This window comes from Leptonychotes weddellii, chromosome 4 (genome assembly GCF_054177405.1).
Source record: "Leptonychotes weddellii isolate Sample4059 chromosome 4, ASM5417740v2, whole genome shotgun sequence".
NCBI lineage: Eukaryota > Metazoa > Chordata > Mammalia > Carnivora > Phocidae > Leptonychotes > Leptonychotes weddellii.
In genome coordinates, this window is record NC_138372.1 from 153,611,817 (window position 1) to 153,629,269 (window position 17,453).

Genomic DNA, 17,453 nt, shown 5'->3' on the forward strand with positions numbered 1-17,453 from the left:
CCATGGTAACTCCTGCACAGAGCTGCGGTGAGAATTCAATAATAGCAGTTGGCAAAGCTTTCCGAACAGCGCCTACCGCTTATGGCCCCCAGATACCAGCTATTGTATGAGATCTGATCAACGGCAAATAACAGTTAAAATTTATAGAGCCCCTCCCATGTACCAGCCACTGTTCTAGTCACTCTACTCATTGACTCATTTATTCCTCTCCATAACTGTTAGGTATCATAATTATTCCCATCTTAAAGATGAGGTTAAGTAACTTGCTGAAGACAAGAGCTGGTAAATGGTGGATTCAAGACTCAAATCCCGGCAATCTGGCTCTTACCGCTAAAGACAACTGGACCCTAATTATAAGCTCCATAAGATTAGGAAAAAATTCCTCAATTTTTATTGCATCAGCTTATACTGCCTGGCAGATGTAACCATAAAAATGGTTAGCTCATAACATATACGATTCCCTTTCCCCAGACAATGACCAGATACCTTGAGATTTTTGTGTAACCTTTGCAAATGCGACGAACACATTTCTTTACTCACATCAAGTATCTCCCTCCACTGCTCTAGCTCTACCCAGTATCTTTTCCTTACATGAAGGGAGATAGAAACCGGATAATCACGTGGGTAAATTGCTCACAGCTGCAGCAGCTGACCTTGGATAATCAGGCTAGTGCAGCTCTGTCCAGGCGTATAATTTCCTCTTTGAAAGATTTAGTCAGAGCACTTCAACAATTTCAACACTTCATCAAGCCCTCTTTCTTTTTCTTTTGTTTTAAGCATATATTTATATAACATTTGCAATTCCCAAAGCTGTTTTATGTATATTATCTTTTTAATCCTCCCAGCTGCTCAGGGGATAGTGGTGATTATCCCCTTCTCCAGTGCAAGACAGTAGCTGAGACATTCACTCTGACAGCCCTGAAGAGGGAACTTGGAATCTGCCGCACAGGAAGCTAGATGCCAGATCGAGACAGGAATTAACCCCATCTTTCCAGTAATTAAGATCACTGACAGGGTTCAGCCTAAGCCTGGAATAGCCTGGCCAAAGAAAGAATGAGAGAGAGAGAGAGATGGGAGGAAGGAAGAAAGGAAGAAAAACAGCCCTGATGATTGAGGCTGAAGGCAAGATCTCAACTTGCCCAAGACTGAGTGATACTGCAGAAAAGAAAGCATTCTGACAGTTGTTAAAACAGTAAAGAAGACTTGCCCTAAGACCTATTGCAGTAGGGGAGGGAGATGGGGCTCAACTCTGAATACGACAAGGACAAGTGGGGATTTGTAGCCATGGGACAGGGTGAGGGGGTCAGGGGGTGGAAATGTATTAAAAGGAGGCATCAACGGTAGGGGGATTCCTGCTAAACCAATTTAAGAGAATTCTTTTGAAAGGTAGGCCAAGGACTTATACATCAAAGATGGAGAATGAGAAACTTGTCAAATATCAAGTGTGATTGGGTATCGAGGTGGGTGGAGGTTCTTACTCAGCTGACTTAGCAGGATTCTTTACAAGACTGGGCTGGCTGAGAAAGCCAAAGACAGGATGGGGGGGAGGGGCGGGCAAAGTCAAGGCCTCATCGAAAAGAGGGTTCAGGGGAACCTGGCTATAAAGTCAGAACAAGAAGAGAGTCTTTGTCAATGGGAACCTACCCTTGCTGGCCTACCCTCCCTTCCTGTCCATCAAGACTCTCCTACTCACGTTCTCTTACTTTTTGCTTTTGGTAACTTCTTGTCTCCAACAAATGAAGATTTTTCCATTACAGATGGTACCCAGTCAGTATCTTCATCTTTCTTTACCCTTAACTAGAATGTAAATGCTGAGGGCAGAGAATTTGTTTTCTCTCTCTCTATCCCCAGTGGCTTGGCATTTGTATATTAACTATTCAGTAAAAATGTGTTCAATGAATGGATGACGGTAATGACCACCTGTTGAGGCCTTGCCATTTGCCGGGCACAGGGCAGAGTATTTATACCAGTTATAGTTCTTTGATTATAAGCAGCCCCAGTCATCATTTGCTTTCAACATATGGCAGAGCTAGCCAACAGTTAAAGGAAACATTGAAAAACCAGATGCCTGAAGAACTAGAGTAGTTCTTGGGGATCCAGGTGCCAGGAACTTGTGACTAAAGGGCCATGCCTTCCAGCCACCTATAGCCAGGGAATCTGCTCAGTCTCAACTCTAGAGAGATTCTGATTGGCTGAGCCCTAGGTCACATGCCCACGTCTTGACCCAAGATGGGCAGAACCCTTTGACTGACAGACTCACCAGGTGGGGGAGGGCCATTGTTCACAAAAAAAAAAAAAGAAAGAAAGAAAGAAAAAAAGAAAAGCTGAAAATTCTGTTACCAAAGGGAAATGAGTGCTAAGGCAGGCAAAAGTGATAGGCTGTTCTTTACCACTGTTAGTTCATTTAATCCTTCTCCCCCAAATGAATGCACTTGGTATTGTTTTCCCTGTTGCTTTAGATGACAGTGTTGCAGCATTTGCAACTAGTATAATCATTTTTCACTCCTAAATGTCAAACTCTGAATAGGAAAAAAAAATAATGCTTGGGGAGAATATTTTCTCAATCTGCTTTCAATAGTTATTTCAAGCATAATCTTTATCAACAGCCACAATCTAATAAAATTGTTTTGCTTTCTCAATTTGGAATTTTGGGGAATTATCCCACTGTGCCTTCTGATATGTACACAGCCAGAATATGGTTGCAGTGCAAACATAAGGGAACAAGGTTGCTTGGTGAAGTCAAGGGCTAATGCATTGGCACACATTAAAGTGTTGATTTTGGTTAAAGGAAAACAGGTGTTTAGCTACACCAAGGCTTAACTACTAGAAAGTATGAAGGTAATGAGAGATACCTTATCTCATGTAATCTTCCAAAAGAGTGCAATGCATAAGGAACAGAGGGCTTTTGTGAAGTGTCGTAACTGCAGATATTTCCGTCTTTAGTTGACATTAGTATAACTTGTCAGGTCCACAGACACTGATCTTGCTACAGACAGTGTTTGGCTTTGAAGCCTGTGGTCCTACCAACTCTTTGCCTCGCTCCTGATAGCTCGTTGTCCGGTATCCCGGCCCTATGTAGTCCTCAGTTTACCCAGGTGCAGCATTTTTTAATAGCATGAGGAAGTCTTAAAGTACAACAACACAATCTCTGTGCAGTTGAAGTATATGGAAGTTATGCAGTCTTGTATTAAGTACTACTCAGCAAGGTGTTACATGGTAATTTAAGGACTTATCTGGGTTTCAGTGGTCATTTTTAGTGGGACCTGTAAGCCAGGGTCTCAGGTTCATTAGAAAGACATATCACGGTGGAATGGACAGTTCAGATTGCTGTTCATGATATGCCCCTACCCTCTCCTACTGGTCAGGAAGCACTGTGGTGTAAAGTTCTGGCTACTGATGGACATGAGCTTGACCATAGCCCTCAAGGCAGAGTGGAAGGGGTGGGACAAAAAGTTAAGAGGCTCTCCTTTAAAGAATGGAATACCTCTATTCTCTTTTCCATCGCAGACCATTTTTCTAGCTCTGACTCTGTCAATCTTGAGTAAGTTCCTTGCGTCAGTCTCTTGTAGCTGGGAGACTGGGACGTTTGGGCAAGGATTCATGTCTGGGACCCAGGTTCTCCTTGGGCAGTTACAAGGATTATTCTCACAGCATTTCATCCTTGCTGCTGTCCTGCAGTCTCTCATGGTTATTCCTCTAGTAAGTCCCCAACTAGCCACTCCTGGCTCGAGATCCTTAGCCACTCACGTTCACATTAACTCAGTTCCTCTTTGCTGACACTCCCATCTCAGACAGTATGTCCGGATTGTCTTTTTGTGTTTGGGCCTACAGCTCCTCCTCCAGCCCCCTCCTCCCCTCTTCTGCCAGGAATGGCTAAACAAGCTAAAGCATATTTGTACGAGGGAGTGATTGCTAGGTGTAAAACTGACCATATGTCAACTCTGATCGGTGTGACTATGCAACGGTATTAAGTTAAAATTTAAGAAGGAATTACACACACACACATATATCCAGATTACAATTGAAAAAATACGTGTTTATTAATGTTCATAACCAAATTTAATCCAATTTGGAGAGTAATGTTTTTGTAAAATTATTTATGTAAATTATTATTATTATTTTTTTAAGATTTTATTTATTCATTCATGAGAGACAGAGAGAGAGAGAGAGAGAAGCAGAGGGAGAAGCAGGCTCCCAAGGAGCAGGGAGCCCGATGCGGGACCCGATCCCAGGACCCTGGGATCATGACCTGAGCCAAAGGCAGACGCTTAACCGTCTGAGCCACCCAGGCGCCCTATTTATGTAAATTATTTTAAAACTGACATAAAATTTAAAAGTTCTAACATTTTATCTAGCTTTTTTCTAAAAAGCTCCCTTTCACTTTCTTCTCTGTCCCAGTGATGACACTGGACCCAATGAGGAGCCCACCCCCTCCCCTCTCTCCTTCTATCCAAGAAAGGCCTGCATATTGGAGTCTGTATTCTCTCCATTTTATTGTAGCCACTCCTTTGGCTCCTGCACAGGTTGCAGTCTGATTGGAAATTACCAAAGCCACCATGCCCAGGGAGAAGGAGTAGGTGTTGGTTTTTCCCACTGGCTCACTCCTGTCTCTCTAAAGTCTTCTTTGATAGTTGCTTAGAGCATAATCTCAAGCAGGGACTCCTATCAAGTGGGAACATAACATGCTTCCGCATCAAAATGAAGGAAATAGGATAGGGGACATAGTGTGGCGGGGGGGGGGGCAGGAAAAGGGACTGCAGTAACAAGAACCCTCGATCACTCAGCTGTCAGAAGCTCGGGATAAGAGTTCTCTTCTATGACAGGTGGCTCTCAAAGTGCTACACGTAAAGGCAAGAACTTGTTTGGTGGTTAGCTGGTCTGTTCCTATGGTATATGAGCCTCTACTCTAGACTGATCCCATTTCCCATGGAAACATGATGTGAGCCACAAATGCAATCCATAGATGTCCTTTTAAAATTTCTAAGAGCCACAGTAAAACAGAAGAAGCAGGTGAAGTTAATCTCAATAATATATTTTAACTCACCATCTCCAAAATATCATTTCAAAATATAGTCAACATGACGGATACCAATCAGCTATTTTATGTTCTTATTTTTCTTACTCAAACTTTTTAAAATTCAGTGCAGGGGTGCCTGGCTGGCTCTGCCGGTTAGGCATCCGACTCTTGATCTCAGCTCGGGTCTTGATCTCAGGGTCGTGAGTTCAAGCCCCGTGTTGGGCTCCATGCCCAGCGTGGAGCCTACTTAAAAAAAGATAATAACAATAAATAAAATAAAATCCAGAGCTCATCTCAATTAGGACTCTGCCACACTTTAAGTGCTTGGCAGCCCCACGTGTCCTGTGGCTCTCATTCTGGAGAGCCTAGCTCTAGACCTTTCTGAATCCAGCACAGGGGAGGGTGGTATCCTGGTGAGTGTGTGTGTCATTTTTCAGCCCCTCATCTCAGAGACCTTTGTCTGTGGCTAAATTCTGAACATTTCTGTTGAAGAAGCGCCTTGTTATCTCTATTTTGCTGTGCTGGTTTGGACACCCCCATAGAGCTGGTCACCAGCCACACAAGTTTCTGGAACAGTGACAATAATCCTCTCTTCCCCAGCACACTGATTTCACAATCATGTTTTCTTTCTCCTCTGTTTTTTAAATATTCCCTTTGATTTTTAAATATTTCCACAAGTCAGAAATTGTTGAATGCCATCACTTAGGCTGGTTTTGATCTTGGCAGTTCCCTCTTGGCTCAGAAAGGGCTTATCCAGTATATAACTCAAAGTTCAGGAGCACCTTCTTAAACTTCTACTCTTCATTGTGGCCTCCTTTGGATTTTTGCTGGCAGTAGGACAATATTATTAATGGTGCATTGGCATTATTGTGAGCTATCTTTCAGAGATCTGTGGGTCCCCATTTGTTTATTAATTTCACTTGCGTCAGATAAAAGATGAGGTTATTGTAATTTCTTTTCTGCAGATGTAAAAATTGAGGCCCGAGGACTGCCCACAAGCAGTTCCATCCCAGGGGAATCAGAGCCGAGTGGCTGGAAGGCATTATCTTCTGCCTGCATGACTTTATGTCTAATCCCTCTTGGCTTCGAGCCAAGCAGTTTGTTGCAAGGTGTGGGCTGCAAATAAACAGAAAGCATTTGTTTTTTAAGCTTTTGATTTCATGTCTCTAGATGTGTGTTTGGAACAGTATCAGGATTGTGTTTTTGGTATAAAGAACAGAAAATGTAGTACTGATGGCTGGAACAGAGAGGTCCCTCTGCCTTCGGCAGGGACCTGTTCCGGGGGGGCAGGGGGGAATCCTGGGCTGATAAGACGTAGATAAGGCCCCATCCATTTTTGCTCGACTATTCCTAGAGTTCGCCAGGCCTCGTGTCTGCACTGTGGGCCGGAAGAAGATGGAAAGGCAGAGAGGTGTCACCTAGCAAGACTTTGTTTTTTATTTAGGAGAGGTTGCCTCTTCCTGAGAGTTACACCTACATCACGTGGGTCAGAACTGTGTCACATGGTCACCCCTTGGTGGAAGGTGATCAGCGGATCGAATGCTTTTACCCAGGCACACTGCTGCCCTGGGCAAATAAAAAAGGAGGAAGAAAGAGAGAGTGGGTTTTGGATAAGCAGCTACTATTGTCATCCACAAGGACAAATGTCTTTATCATTAAGTAACTATGGGATCTTCTGGGCTTCCAAGGGATAGTTTCCTTTTTGTGTCCACACACGGAGTTCCTTGTAGCTCTAAGTGAGATTTGAAATAGCGGGGATACCAATGTCAATGTCTTAGTTTTGACCACTGCACCATGGTTATCTATTTTTTTTTTTAAAGATTTATTTATTTGACAGAGACAGCAAGAGAGGGAACACAAGCAGGGGAAGGGCAAGAGGGAGAAGCAGGCTTCCCGCTGAGCAGGGAGCCCGATGCGGGGCTCGATCCCAGGACCCTGGGACCATGACCTGAGTCGAAGGCAGACACTTAATGACTGAGCCACCCAGGTGCCCCTGCACCATGGTTATCTTAACATTACGGTGTGCTGGGGTAGATAGGAACTGTCTATACTATCTTTACTGCTTTTCTATAAATCTAAAATGATTTCAAAATATAAAGCTTATTTTTTAAAAAGCAGGCAAGGTTTTTCCTATATCTGTCTTCCTTTTTTTTTTTTTTTTTGTTTAAGAAAAGGTGAATACAGATATAAATTATATAGAAAATAGATGAAGACCATTTTTTTAAAAAAACTGCTAAATCTCACCACTGATTTCTTCTTTTTTTGAACATCCCCTTCTTCCTACTTTGAAAGTACCATACTCTTCAGTCTCATAAGGAACACTTGATAAATTACTCGACAGTAATGGACCAGCAGGTTCTGTGGTAACCTTTCTGAAAAGAGTTAGAAAATGCCATCCAGGAATAAGGCTTTGGTGGGTGTTCACACCCCCCGTTTCTTGGGTAAGATTTTATTCTGGTACCTTCAGCATCCCACTGGATGCTTTTCTCTGTGTTGTTGGCCTTGCTGAATTGATCTGGGTTAGGATGGATGCCTCCTTTTCTTCCAGTCCACCTAGAGTTGCTTCCAGATGCTTCCCCTACATAGGCAAAGTCTGCAGAGGCTTATACCTTGGAAAGGTATCTTTTGGGCACTGATAACCTGGGCCCTCAAGGAAACCCACACATGGCCAACATTAATGGAGTGCCCCTGGCCCAGAAACTGTAACAGGCCTTTTACCTATGTCCTTCCATTATTTCTTCAACTCATTTTCCAGATGAATACAACTAGAGCTCAGGGCAGTTAAGTAACTTAGTAAAGACTGGGCATCCAGCACTGGGCAAAACATGAGTATCAAAGATGAATCATCTTTGGACATTCTGGCAGTATTTTCTCAGGTTGAGTGTAATGGATAGTGGAAAAATTGTCTGTATTATTTAGATAAATACAATGCAGTTCATCACTTAAAAAAAAAAAAAAGAGTGAAGCTGGTGTTCAGCCCAGGGCCATCTGAGACCAGAACAGTGTTTTCGATGTCATCATTCTGTCCTTTTGATGAACAATTCCAAGGTAATAAACATTCTGGCCTGGTGAAGAAAGAGTTTTGTGGAAAATGTGCCCGTCCAAACTGCCTTCTGTAAACTAGAGATAGGAATAAATGAGGGATAAGTAGATTCTGATGTTTTGGTGTTTGTCAGCTCATTTACCTCCTCGTTGGCATAATTACATCTTTGGACGGGAGACAGTCTAGAGAGGATATTAAGGAATGGGGTTCCAGAGTTAATCTGTCAGTGTTTCTGCCTTAAACCTTCCAGTTAATAACTATGGGAGTTTACTTTGGGCAAGTTTACTTTGTGTAATCCTGTTTTCTCATCTGTAAAATGGGAATAATTCTTTTTTTTTTTTTTTTTTATTCATGAAAGTCAGAGAGAGAGAGAGAGAGGCAGAGGCAGAGGGAGAGAAGCAGGCTCCCCGCCTAGCAGGGAGCCTGATGCGGGACTCGATCCCAGGACCCTGGGATCATGACCTGAGCCGAAGGCAGACGCTTAACCATCTGAGCCACCCAGGCGCCCCAAATGGGAATAATTCTAATGGTTCTCTCATAGTGCTGCTATGAGAACTGAATGATATAATTATGCATGTGCTCAGCATAGGGCCTGCCCGGCACAGAGTATCACTCAATAAATGTTAGCTGATTGTTACTTTCATTATTGTTATCATCAACATCTTCAGCATCAAATGCCTTGGTGGAGCTCAATATAAATTTGATGACTTCACCCATGCTGGTCTTACACAGTATCTTATCCATACTCCACGCTGAATGTCTACGTGTTAAATAAATCAACACTGAGGTGCTTTAATTAGGCCTTTGGATTTATGCCAACAATTCCAAAAGATCTAGAAGAGAGTCACAATTTTTTTTTTCATTGAATTTTGTATGTGAAGTATTCCATTTCCTGGACAAAATAAGTTTGTGTTTAGACCCTTGCGCTTATGGTATCATTTAGTCTTTGAAAAACATACCCTTTGTTTTGAGTTTTATCGCTAGCAATGAAGGTTCTAGTCTTTGGAATGCACCCAGCTATTATTTAATGATGCATACAGAAGAAGAAAACATAATTTGACCTACTTTCTGTTTATTACCTTTACATTTCTGGCAATAAGACACAGAAGCTGCAAAAACCTACACAATCACGATGTCATGTTTTGATTTTCTTCTTTTCTGCTATCCTTACTAGAGTTACTTTCGTCCTTCTTCCTCATCTCTTTCCCATCCTCTCTGCCCTTCAGTCAATTGAGTTAGTGCAATTGGGCTCTAACTTTGTGAATGTGAAGTGTTTTGTTTTAGTAATATCAATTAATAGGACTTTATACGCTAAAACCAATTTCCTGTTTTCATATCCTCTTCTTAATGTTGTCGGTGCTCAGGAAGTAATTATTTTAGTTCTCTGACTCACTGTTGTTATTGCCCTTTGAAGAGTTTTGTATCCCAAGCACCTAGCTCTGTCCTTACTTGGCACAGACTCTTAAATACAACTGCTTAATGTTCTTGAATCAAGGACTTTTGCTGCTTTAGGAAACAAGGCTCTTTCAACTTCTGCATTCCTTTAGGGTGGTTTACGATGGGTAATTATGGCCTTAAGTATAGCTCAGATTTAAAAAAAAAATTACTTTAATCTTCTATTGTAGTTAGTTCTCAATGCATGTTTTCCACCAAACATATGATTAAAAAGCATGATATGAATATTTTTTAGTCTTGACGGTTTTTTTAAATCTGCAGCCTACTAAGTGACCTAAGTTGCTCAGACTCTGAAGGACGGTGAATTAGCAGGAGCAGGGAGCCCAAAGAGTGCAGAGCCTTCCCTGGACACATGAAACAATGGAAAGCTTTGGACTTGTTGGCAGGGAAGGTGCAGCATTTTCATATGCAGATTTTTTTTTTTTTAAGATTTTATTTGTTTATTTGACAGAGAGAGACACAGTGAGAGAAGGAACACAAGCAGGGGGAGTGGGAGAGAGAGAAGCAAGTTTCCCACTGAAGAGGGAGCCTGATGCGGGGCTCCATCCCAGAACCCTGGGATCATGACCTGAGCCGAAGGCAGACGCTTAACCGACTGAGCCACCCAGGCGCCCCTCTTATGCAGAATTTATTTGCTTTTTAGAAACCTGAAGTCTGAGGACTAGATCGGCCACCTGTTTAGCCTTGAGGTTTATCAGTACTCTTAGACAATGTCTGCAGGCTCTAAGTGGTCCTTTTATGAGGAGGTACAGGGATCCATAGGAGATGAGAAAGCGAGCGAGAGGAAATGGAGTGAGGAGTAAGATGGAGTGACAGCCTTGATGGCCCAGAATGATCCTTCACCCACCATGGTGCCCTCGGGGAAGCAGTGAGCCACATCCACCTCTGCTCTGTGGAGGACAGTGATGAGGAGGATGCTAATCATGGCAGCTAGTGAGGGTCTCCTGTCTTAAAGGTGACTGGAAGAACTTTTAGCTTTGGTACCAGTTTGCATTTGTAGTATGGTACCCCCCATCTCATCCTTGATGATCATTCTTCTTCATTGTGATAGCCATTACCCTTTCCCGCCCCCCTCTGTTTAAGCCCTCTTTCCACTCTGCTAAGTTACTTATGTGATCCCAGATCCAAGACTACCTTTTAAAAAGGTTTGATGGAGGTGCCTGGGTGCCTGGGTGGCTCAGTCAGTTAAGTGGCTGACTCTTGGTATGGGCTCAGGTCATGATCTCGGGGTCCTGGGATTGAGGACCACCCACTGTTGGGGGGCTCTGCACTCGGCGGGGAGTCTGCTTGAGATTCTCTCTCTCCCTCGGCCTCCTCCTTCCCCCCCTACTCATACTCTCTCAAAAAGATAAATCTTTAAAAAATTAAAAAATAGGGGCACCTGGGTGGCTCAGTCGTTAAGCGTCTGCCTTCGGCTCAGATCATGATCCCAGAGTCCTGGGATCGAGCCCCACGTCAGGCTCCCTGCTCGACAGGGAGTCTGCTTCTCCCTCTCCCACTCCCCCTGCTTGTGTTTCCTCTCTCGCTGTCTCTCTCTCTGTCAAATAAATAAATAAAATCTTTAAAAAAAATTTAAAAATAAATAAAAATTAAAAGGTTTGTTGAAATCCAGAGAGCAGTTGGTAACTGCACGTTCTCTCCCTCCACCTCCCTCCCACCCCCCCTTATCACACTGCTGGATTCAGTTGGCTTATTTCATGATGCCTCTTGTATTATGTCATTTGCCAGCAAACATTCCAAGGATGAATGAAGGTATGTGACCTTCCTCCCTCCAACTATATAAGTAGCTTAAAATGTCTTTTATATTCAGCTGAATTTGTAGACTTCAAGGTGATAGATTTTTATATTCATCTTTAGATTTTATGTGTCAGTGGAATAGAAACCAATTTCCCCTCTTGTACATAATCACTTTTTAAGGTCTCTTTGTGTTTGCTGAAGTCATCCTAATAACTTAAAAGAGGAAAATGTAGCCACATGGTCCACAAAAAGAATATATGTATGTCACTTTATTATTTTGGTAGATTACATGACATTTCTCTCATGCTTTCTGAAAAGTAAAGGCACACAGCAAATCAGGATCTCTTTTCTTTTACCAAGTATCAACAACATTGTGAGCTTAGTGCTTCTAGAACCCCCACTTTCCTAAGCAATTAGATCCTCTTGTAGTTGTATGGCTTCAGCTTTCTGGCTATGCCTGATTTTACTCTTATTTTATGTTTGATTTAATACCAAGCCAAGTCAAGCCCCTTGGGAATGCTACCCATATGAAAGGAAAGTCTTCATAAGTCCCAGAAATTATAAATTGAATGGATAACTAATTATCACTTTCAATTACAGCTGTAATTGTAAGAGCTCAACTAGAAAACCCAGATATTGAATGTCAGCTTTGAATATTCTCTCTTATTTATTCCTGGTTAGAGGTTCATATTCTCAAGGAGCAAAGCACAAAATTTGTCAAATTGTTTATGTCACAACATTTACCTTACATAAAAGTCCTGTATAGTGTTGGGCTCTGAGAAGTAAAAAATTGGAACAACCTCAAGATTTAGAGCCGCCAATCACCGTCCCCCAAATGATTTTTCTTTCCTTCTCTTTATTTTTTCCCCCCGGGAGTTTAGGTTATTTCTTCTGTGTTTACCAAAGAGTAAGTCGCCTATGTAGCAAATGGCTTTGTATTTAATATAGTCAATGTCATGTTAAAGTATAGGAAGAACGAACTCTTTTCTGTCTCTGGAATATAAACTATATGTCATTTAGCTGTTGTTTATTTCTTGAGACTTTACATGTGTAATTTATGACCGAAGGCTAAAGTCAATCTTTAGGAGTCTAAGAACAAGAAGACTTAAACCACTAGATTTCAGATGACATTCTAAATCTCTCACATCCATTATCCCATTTTTCCTTCACAGCAAAGCCGTGCAAAGTTAAAAGTTTAGTAAGTTGCCCAAAGCACCCTGCTAGTCAGGTTGGCAGAACTGGGATCAAAACTGAGATCATCTAACTCTAGTACCTGCACTTTTTATTGTGTAATATTAGCTTCTAAAAGTTTTTCAGCCTAAGAGAGTGTTTAATGAAGTGCCAACTTAATTGTTTTGTTCTTATCTGAATCAATGCCTCTTTTAGCAGACTTTGGGTTTGATGAGCTTGAAAGGATGAGCAGATGAGGTGTCATAGTCCACTTACCATGCTAAGATAGATAGCTGGGATGGTGTGCGACACTTAGTAGGTGCTCACATTGTTGGATAAATGAATGGATGCCATGTGTGACTGATTGATGCCATAATATGGTTGTCTACCTGCACTCTTGAAGCTTTTGTGACTATGATTATCTGCGTTATACCTAAGGCCATGCTCACATGGCCTTAATGGTCATAAAATTAATGGTCTGTTGTCTCATCCAGTTTTTGTTTTCCATGATTCGGTCACATTTAAGATCATTTGCACCATTGGAGAGGGAATAGGATGAATAAGGACTATTTGAATTTAACCCCTTCATCTCAGATGCCAAATTTATCTTTTGAGCTGTATGTGGTGGAGAGCTGGGGAGGTGGAGAATGGAGCATGGCTATGACTTCAACTCTAGGTCTTGGTATTTAAAGCCTGGGGAGATTAAATTGGTAGTCAAATTTCCATTTCAATTAAAACTATTTTTTAAATTACTTTTAGCAATTCTGGAATTTGTTTGGATTTAGAGTGTTTTTCTGGATTTATTTATACCAGAGCCAATGTTTTGTATAATTCACAGTCCAAAGAGAAAGCAGTGGGTATTAATAAATGTATACAGAACTGTGTATTTTCAGGTTGTAATTTAAGATACTGTTGCCAAAGTCAACTTGAGGATTTAAAAAAAATCTCAGTAAACTCAGAAAAGTTTGCCAGAAATAAATAACTTCTCTATAAAATTTTATTATAGCATTATTGAATGTAGTGATACAGTAAATTTATATTAAAATTTGACTATCTGCAATAGAACCACTATTTGTAGATATCGTATCAAAGTGTAATTGGCTTATCTCTTGGTCCAGGATGCATTCAGCATCTCGTGAACCCAAGAGTGCATTATTTATGAAGAACATTGCAGAACTACCACTGAATTAAGTGTATTTGTCTTTGTGGCCAACATAATTCATTTAGCCAAAGTGACTAGTTTATCACCATTTAAAGACAGTGAAACACCCATATGAATCATAAAGTTAAAAGTTGGCAGGGGGGGCGCCTGGGTGTCTCAGTTGGTTGAGCGACTGCCTTCGGCTCAGGTCATGATCCTGGAGTCTCGGGATCGAGTCCCGCATCGGGCTCCCTGCTCAGTGGGGGGTCTGCTTCTCCCTCTGACCCTCTTCCCTCTTATGCTGTCTCTCATTCTCTCTCTCAAATAAATAAATAAAATCTTTAAAAAAAAAAAAGTTGGCAGGGGGACTCTCTTGATAGGGACCCACCTTTCTAAGACTTGGATATTCATGTAACCAGAATTACTCATAGCAAATGTGCATGATAAATACAACCGTAACCCTAGATTGCATTTGTTGGTGTTGAGCCAGCAGGGATATGATGCTATTTGTGAAAAACCTGGAGAGGCTGCTGTCCTAGTTACCACTATTGATAAATGAGTTAATGTGATTCTCATTGGGTTGTGTTAGATTATTTTCCTAGTGATTTACAGAATTTTAAATTTCACATTTCAAAAAAAATTGCCAAGAATGATACTTAAAAAAACCAACCTTTTATCTCTTTTTACCATCATTTCATAAATTGCAGGACAAAAAAATGTACACAGCATGTAGTCAACCTAACTCAACAGATTTGAATTCAAGAAATGGATGGATGAATGGACAACAAAAAAGTTGTGATGCTATCATTTCAGAATAAAGGAAAGGCTTTCAATGGAATATACTTACTTTTAGGAAAGACTAGCTGCACTGTCCTTCGTGTTCCAACTTCCCATGCCCCAGTAACCTCTTCATGACATACCACAAACCCACACCTTGGTTTAGGAAGAACTGTTGTATAGCCACTAAATAGTTTAAAGTTAGCTGTGTTCTGGACATTACTGCTTATCTGACTACCCATCACAGACTATTCACTGCCAGTCTTTTACTGAGCACCTACTCTGGGCCAAACACGGTCATCTAGGATTTCAGGATGCCAGAATGATTAAGACACAGTCTGGGCCCTCAAGCAGAGTGCCTTAGGTGGAAGAAAGAGATGGGCTCCTCCCCCACCAAAACAAACAAACAAATGATATGTGGTCTCTGTATTATTTTTGCAACTCTCTGTTAGTCTATAATTATTTCAAAATCAAAAGTTTAAAAACGAATGGACGTATGGCTATGGGACTAGCACTTTGCTGGGCACTGGGACACATGACTACATGAAACCATGATCCCTGCCCCAGAGAGCCTAGAGTTGAGTGGACAAGGCAGAGAAGTGAATGGACAATGTGGGCGCAGTGTGGTAAGTGCTCAGCGGGAGGTTATATAGAGGCTCGGACAATACCTGGAAGAGTATGACTTTAGATAGGGGAGGGGGGCTGAGGTCAGGCAAAGCGCCCCCCGAGGAATTGGTTAGCAGATTTGTAAAGTGCATGGCATGTGGAAAGACTTTGGGACGGTGTGTGGACTAGCCATGTGGTATCTGGAGAATTATACTCTTTCCGAAGACGTTTGCCCCTGTTGGATGGAGTCTTCAGGTTGTGGTGCTCCATGACCAGGACACCAGGCATGCTTATCTTGTTGTTTCTCCTTCGCAGTGTCCAACAAGCACCCGTTCGTGGACAGCAACCTTCTCTACCAGTTCAGAATGAACTTCCGGCGGAGACGCAGACTGATGGAGCTGCTCAATGAAAAATCACCCTCCTCTCAGGAAACTCATGACAGTCCCTTCTGCCTGAGGAAGCAGAGCCATGACAATCGGAAATCTACCAGTTTTATGTCTGGTATGTCAGTTTCGTTGTGTATGTGATCATGTGCATTTGCCTTTTGAGAACTAGTAGAGTAATACCTCACCTTTGTGAAATGCTGTTCTCTGGCACCTTTTTATTTATTCATAACAAGAAGTATGAAAAAAAAAAAAAAACCCTAGCATGACCAAATTGTTCCTGGGCAGTCCATTTAGATGTTTTGAAGACCATTTTATCAAATTATGTTTTTTTGTGATAGAAGCCTTCTTAAGCTCTCATTCTACCTGATTTGTTTTTCATTTATAAACAATTCTTATATATCATTAATGATCCAGTGTTCTAAATCACAGCACTGAAAAGCTATATATTTTAATGGTGAATGAAGGCTTAGGAGGGCATATTCAAGTAAAAGGCAACTGATTGTCAACCCATCACAAAGCAGTGAGCCAGAACAAAGAAAAATTGTGAAAAGCAAGCAGAGGAGCTCATAAAGCCCAGGATGTCACATGGAAAGTCAAACAGTCCCATATTTACAGTGACCCCTACCAGAAATGATGCTGACAGGTGTTCGCAAAGATAACCCCGCTCAGCTGGAAAAGGTTAACTTGAGGTGCCTTCTGCGGAGGAAGCAGAGGTGCTTAAAGGGGTATCTTCAACTCTTCTGAAAACTTGGCATGGATTGACCTGAGAAACTGGTTGGCCTAAGGTTTGGACATTCTGGGCTTCAACCTGAAACTCAAGGCACAGTGAAATGTGTGTCTTGGTTATTTACGGCAGGTGGCGGTGAGAACACTTGCAGTTATATTGAGACCTTTCTGTGCCCCCTGGCACTGAGCTAAGCTTGGTTGCATGAGTTTTCCTCTTTAATTCTCACTATATCCTAAGAGGAAGGACTTTTCTTATCCCCTTTTATGGGTGGAGAACCTGAGGCATGGAGCACTGGAGGGGCTTACCCAAGGTTACAAAGCTAGAAAGGGGTGGACGGAGCTGGATCTCGCACCAGTTCTGTCTTAACTCTAGTGCTTCTGTTATACTGTGTCCGCCCCCATCCCCCTCTCCCAGGCTCTGCAGATGCAGCTAGGGGGGAAGAAAGAATGAAGCAAGCAAGAGCCCCTCAGGGAAAGTGAGCATTAGCAGCCAGTCAGGAACCCAGTCTGTGCTCAGACACACCCCAGTCGTGTGTCCCCTTCAGGCTGCAGACTTCTGCAAACGCAGAGTAACTGTTCCTGTTCTTTCTAGCACTAACATTTGCCTGTTTCTGGTGGGCCCGATAGACCAGAAAGTGACCATGATGAGAAGGAGGACAGAGGGGACGTGGTCACCATAAAAGCCAGCATTCACTTTGTGCTTCCTGTGTCCCAGGCACTAAGCAGGGACTCTCCATGGCTTCTGTCATTTGACTGTACACCTTCCTCTCTCCTCTCCCTTGTTGAGAGCCACCCCTTCTGTGGCAAAGAGAACCAGATCAGAGCCCTGAACTGCTGCCTCACATACACTTCCAGCGCTAAACCTGTGGTATTATGTTTTAATCTCCCTCTTCCATGGCTCTGGGTGATTAGTGACTTCATATTAAATCAGGAGGCGTGGGGCGCCTGGGTGGCTCAGTCGTTAAGCATCTGCCTTTGGCTCTGGTCCTGATCCCGGGGTCCTGGGATTGAGCCCCACACTTCGTGGGAAGCCTGCTTCTCCCTGGGAAGCCTGCTTCTCCCTCTCCCACTCCCCCTGCTTGTGTTCCCTCTCTTGCTGAGACTCTGTCAAATAAGTAAATAAAATCTTTTAAAAATATATTTTAAATCAGGAGGCATTTATTACTGTCAATCTATTAAGCATCTAGCCAGCAGTTAATTTACATCCTTCTGGGGACTGCTCCTCCGCAGGTGCTCAGTCATTCTTGAAATAACATTTTATGTGCCTGAGTACGTTCCCATACATCATATAATCCCCTCCTTGTGCCAGTCCTGTGGGATTGCATTATTCCCACTTCACAGCTGGGGAAGTTGAGGCTCTGAGAACCGAAGCAAAGGGCCCCAGGTTATGCTACC

At 42.3% G+C, this 17,453-nt stretch overlaps 1 protein-coding gene across 2 annotated transcripts in view; it reads left to right on the plus strand.

Annotated features, from left to right (window-relative positions):
- The window catches only part of DEPTOR (DEP domain containing MTOR interacting protein), a 125,913-nt gene that overhangs the window by 67,023 nt on the left and 41,437 nt on the right, over positions 1–17,453 (plus strand). For both annotated transcript variants that reach the window (XM_081816470.1, XM_081816471.1), the window contains exon 5: positions 15,262–15,447. In XM_081816470.1, the coding sequence (XP_081672596.1) occupies positions 15,262–15,447 (186 nt within the window). The remainder of the gene's footprint in view (positions 1–15,261; positions 15,448–17,453) is intronic.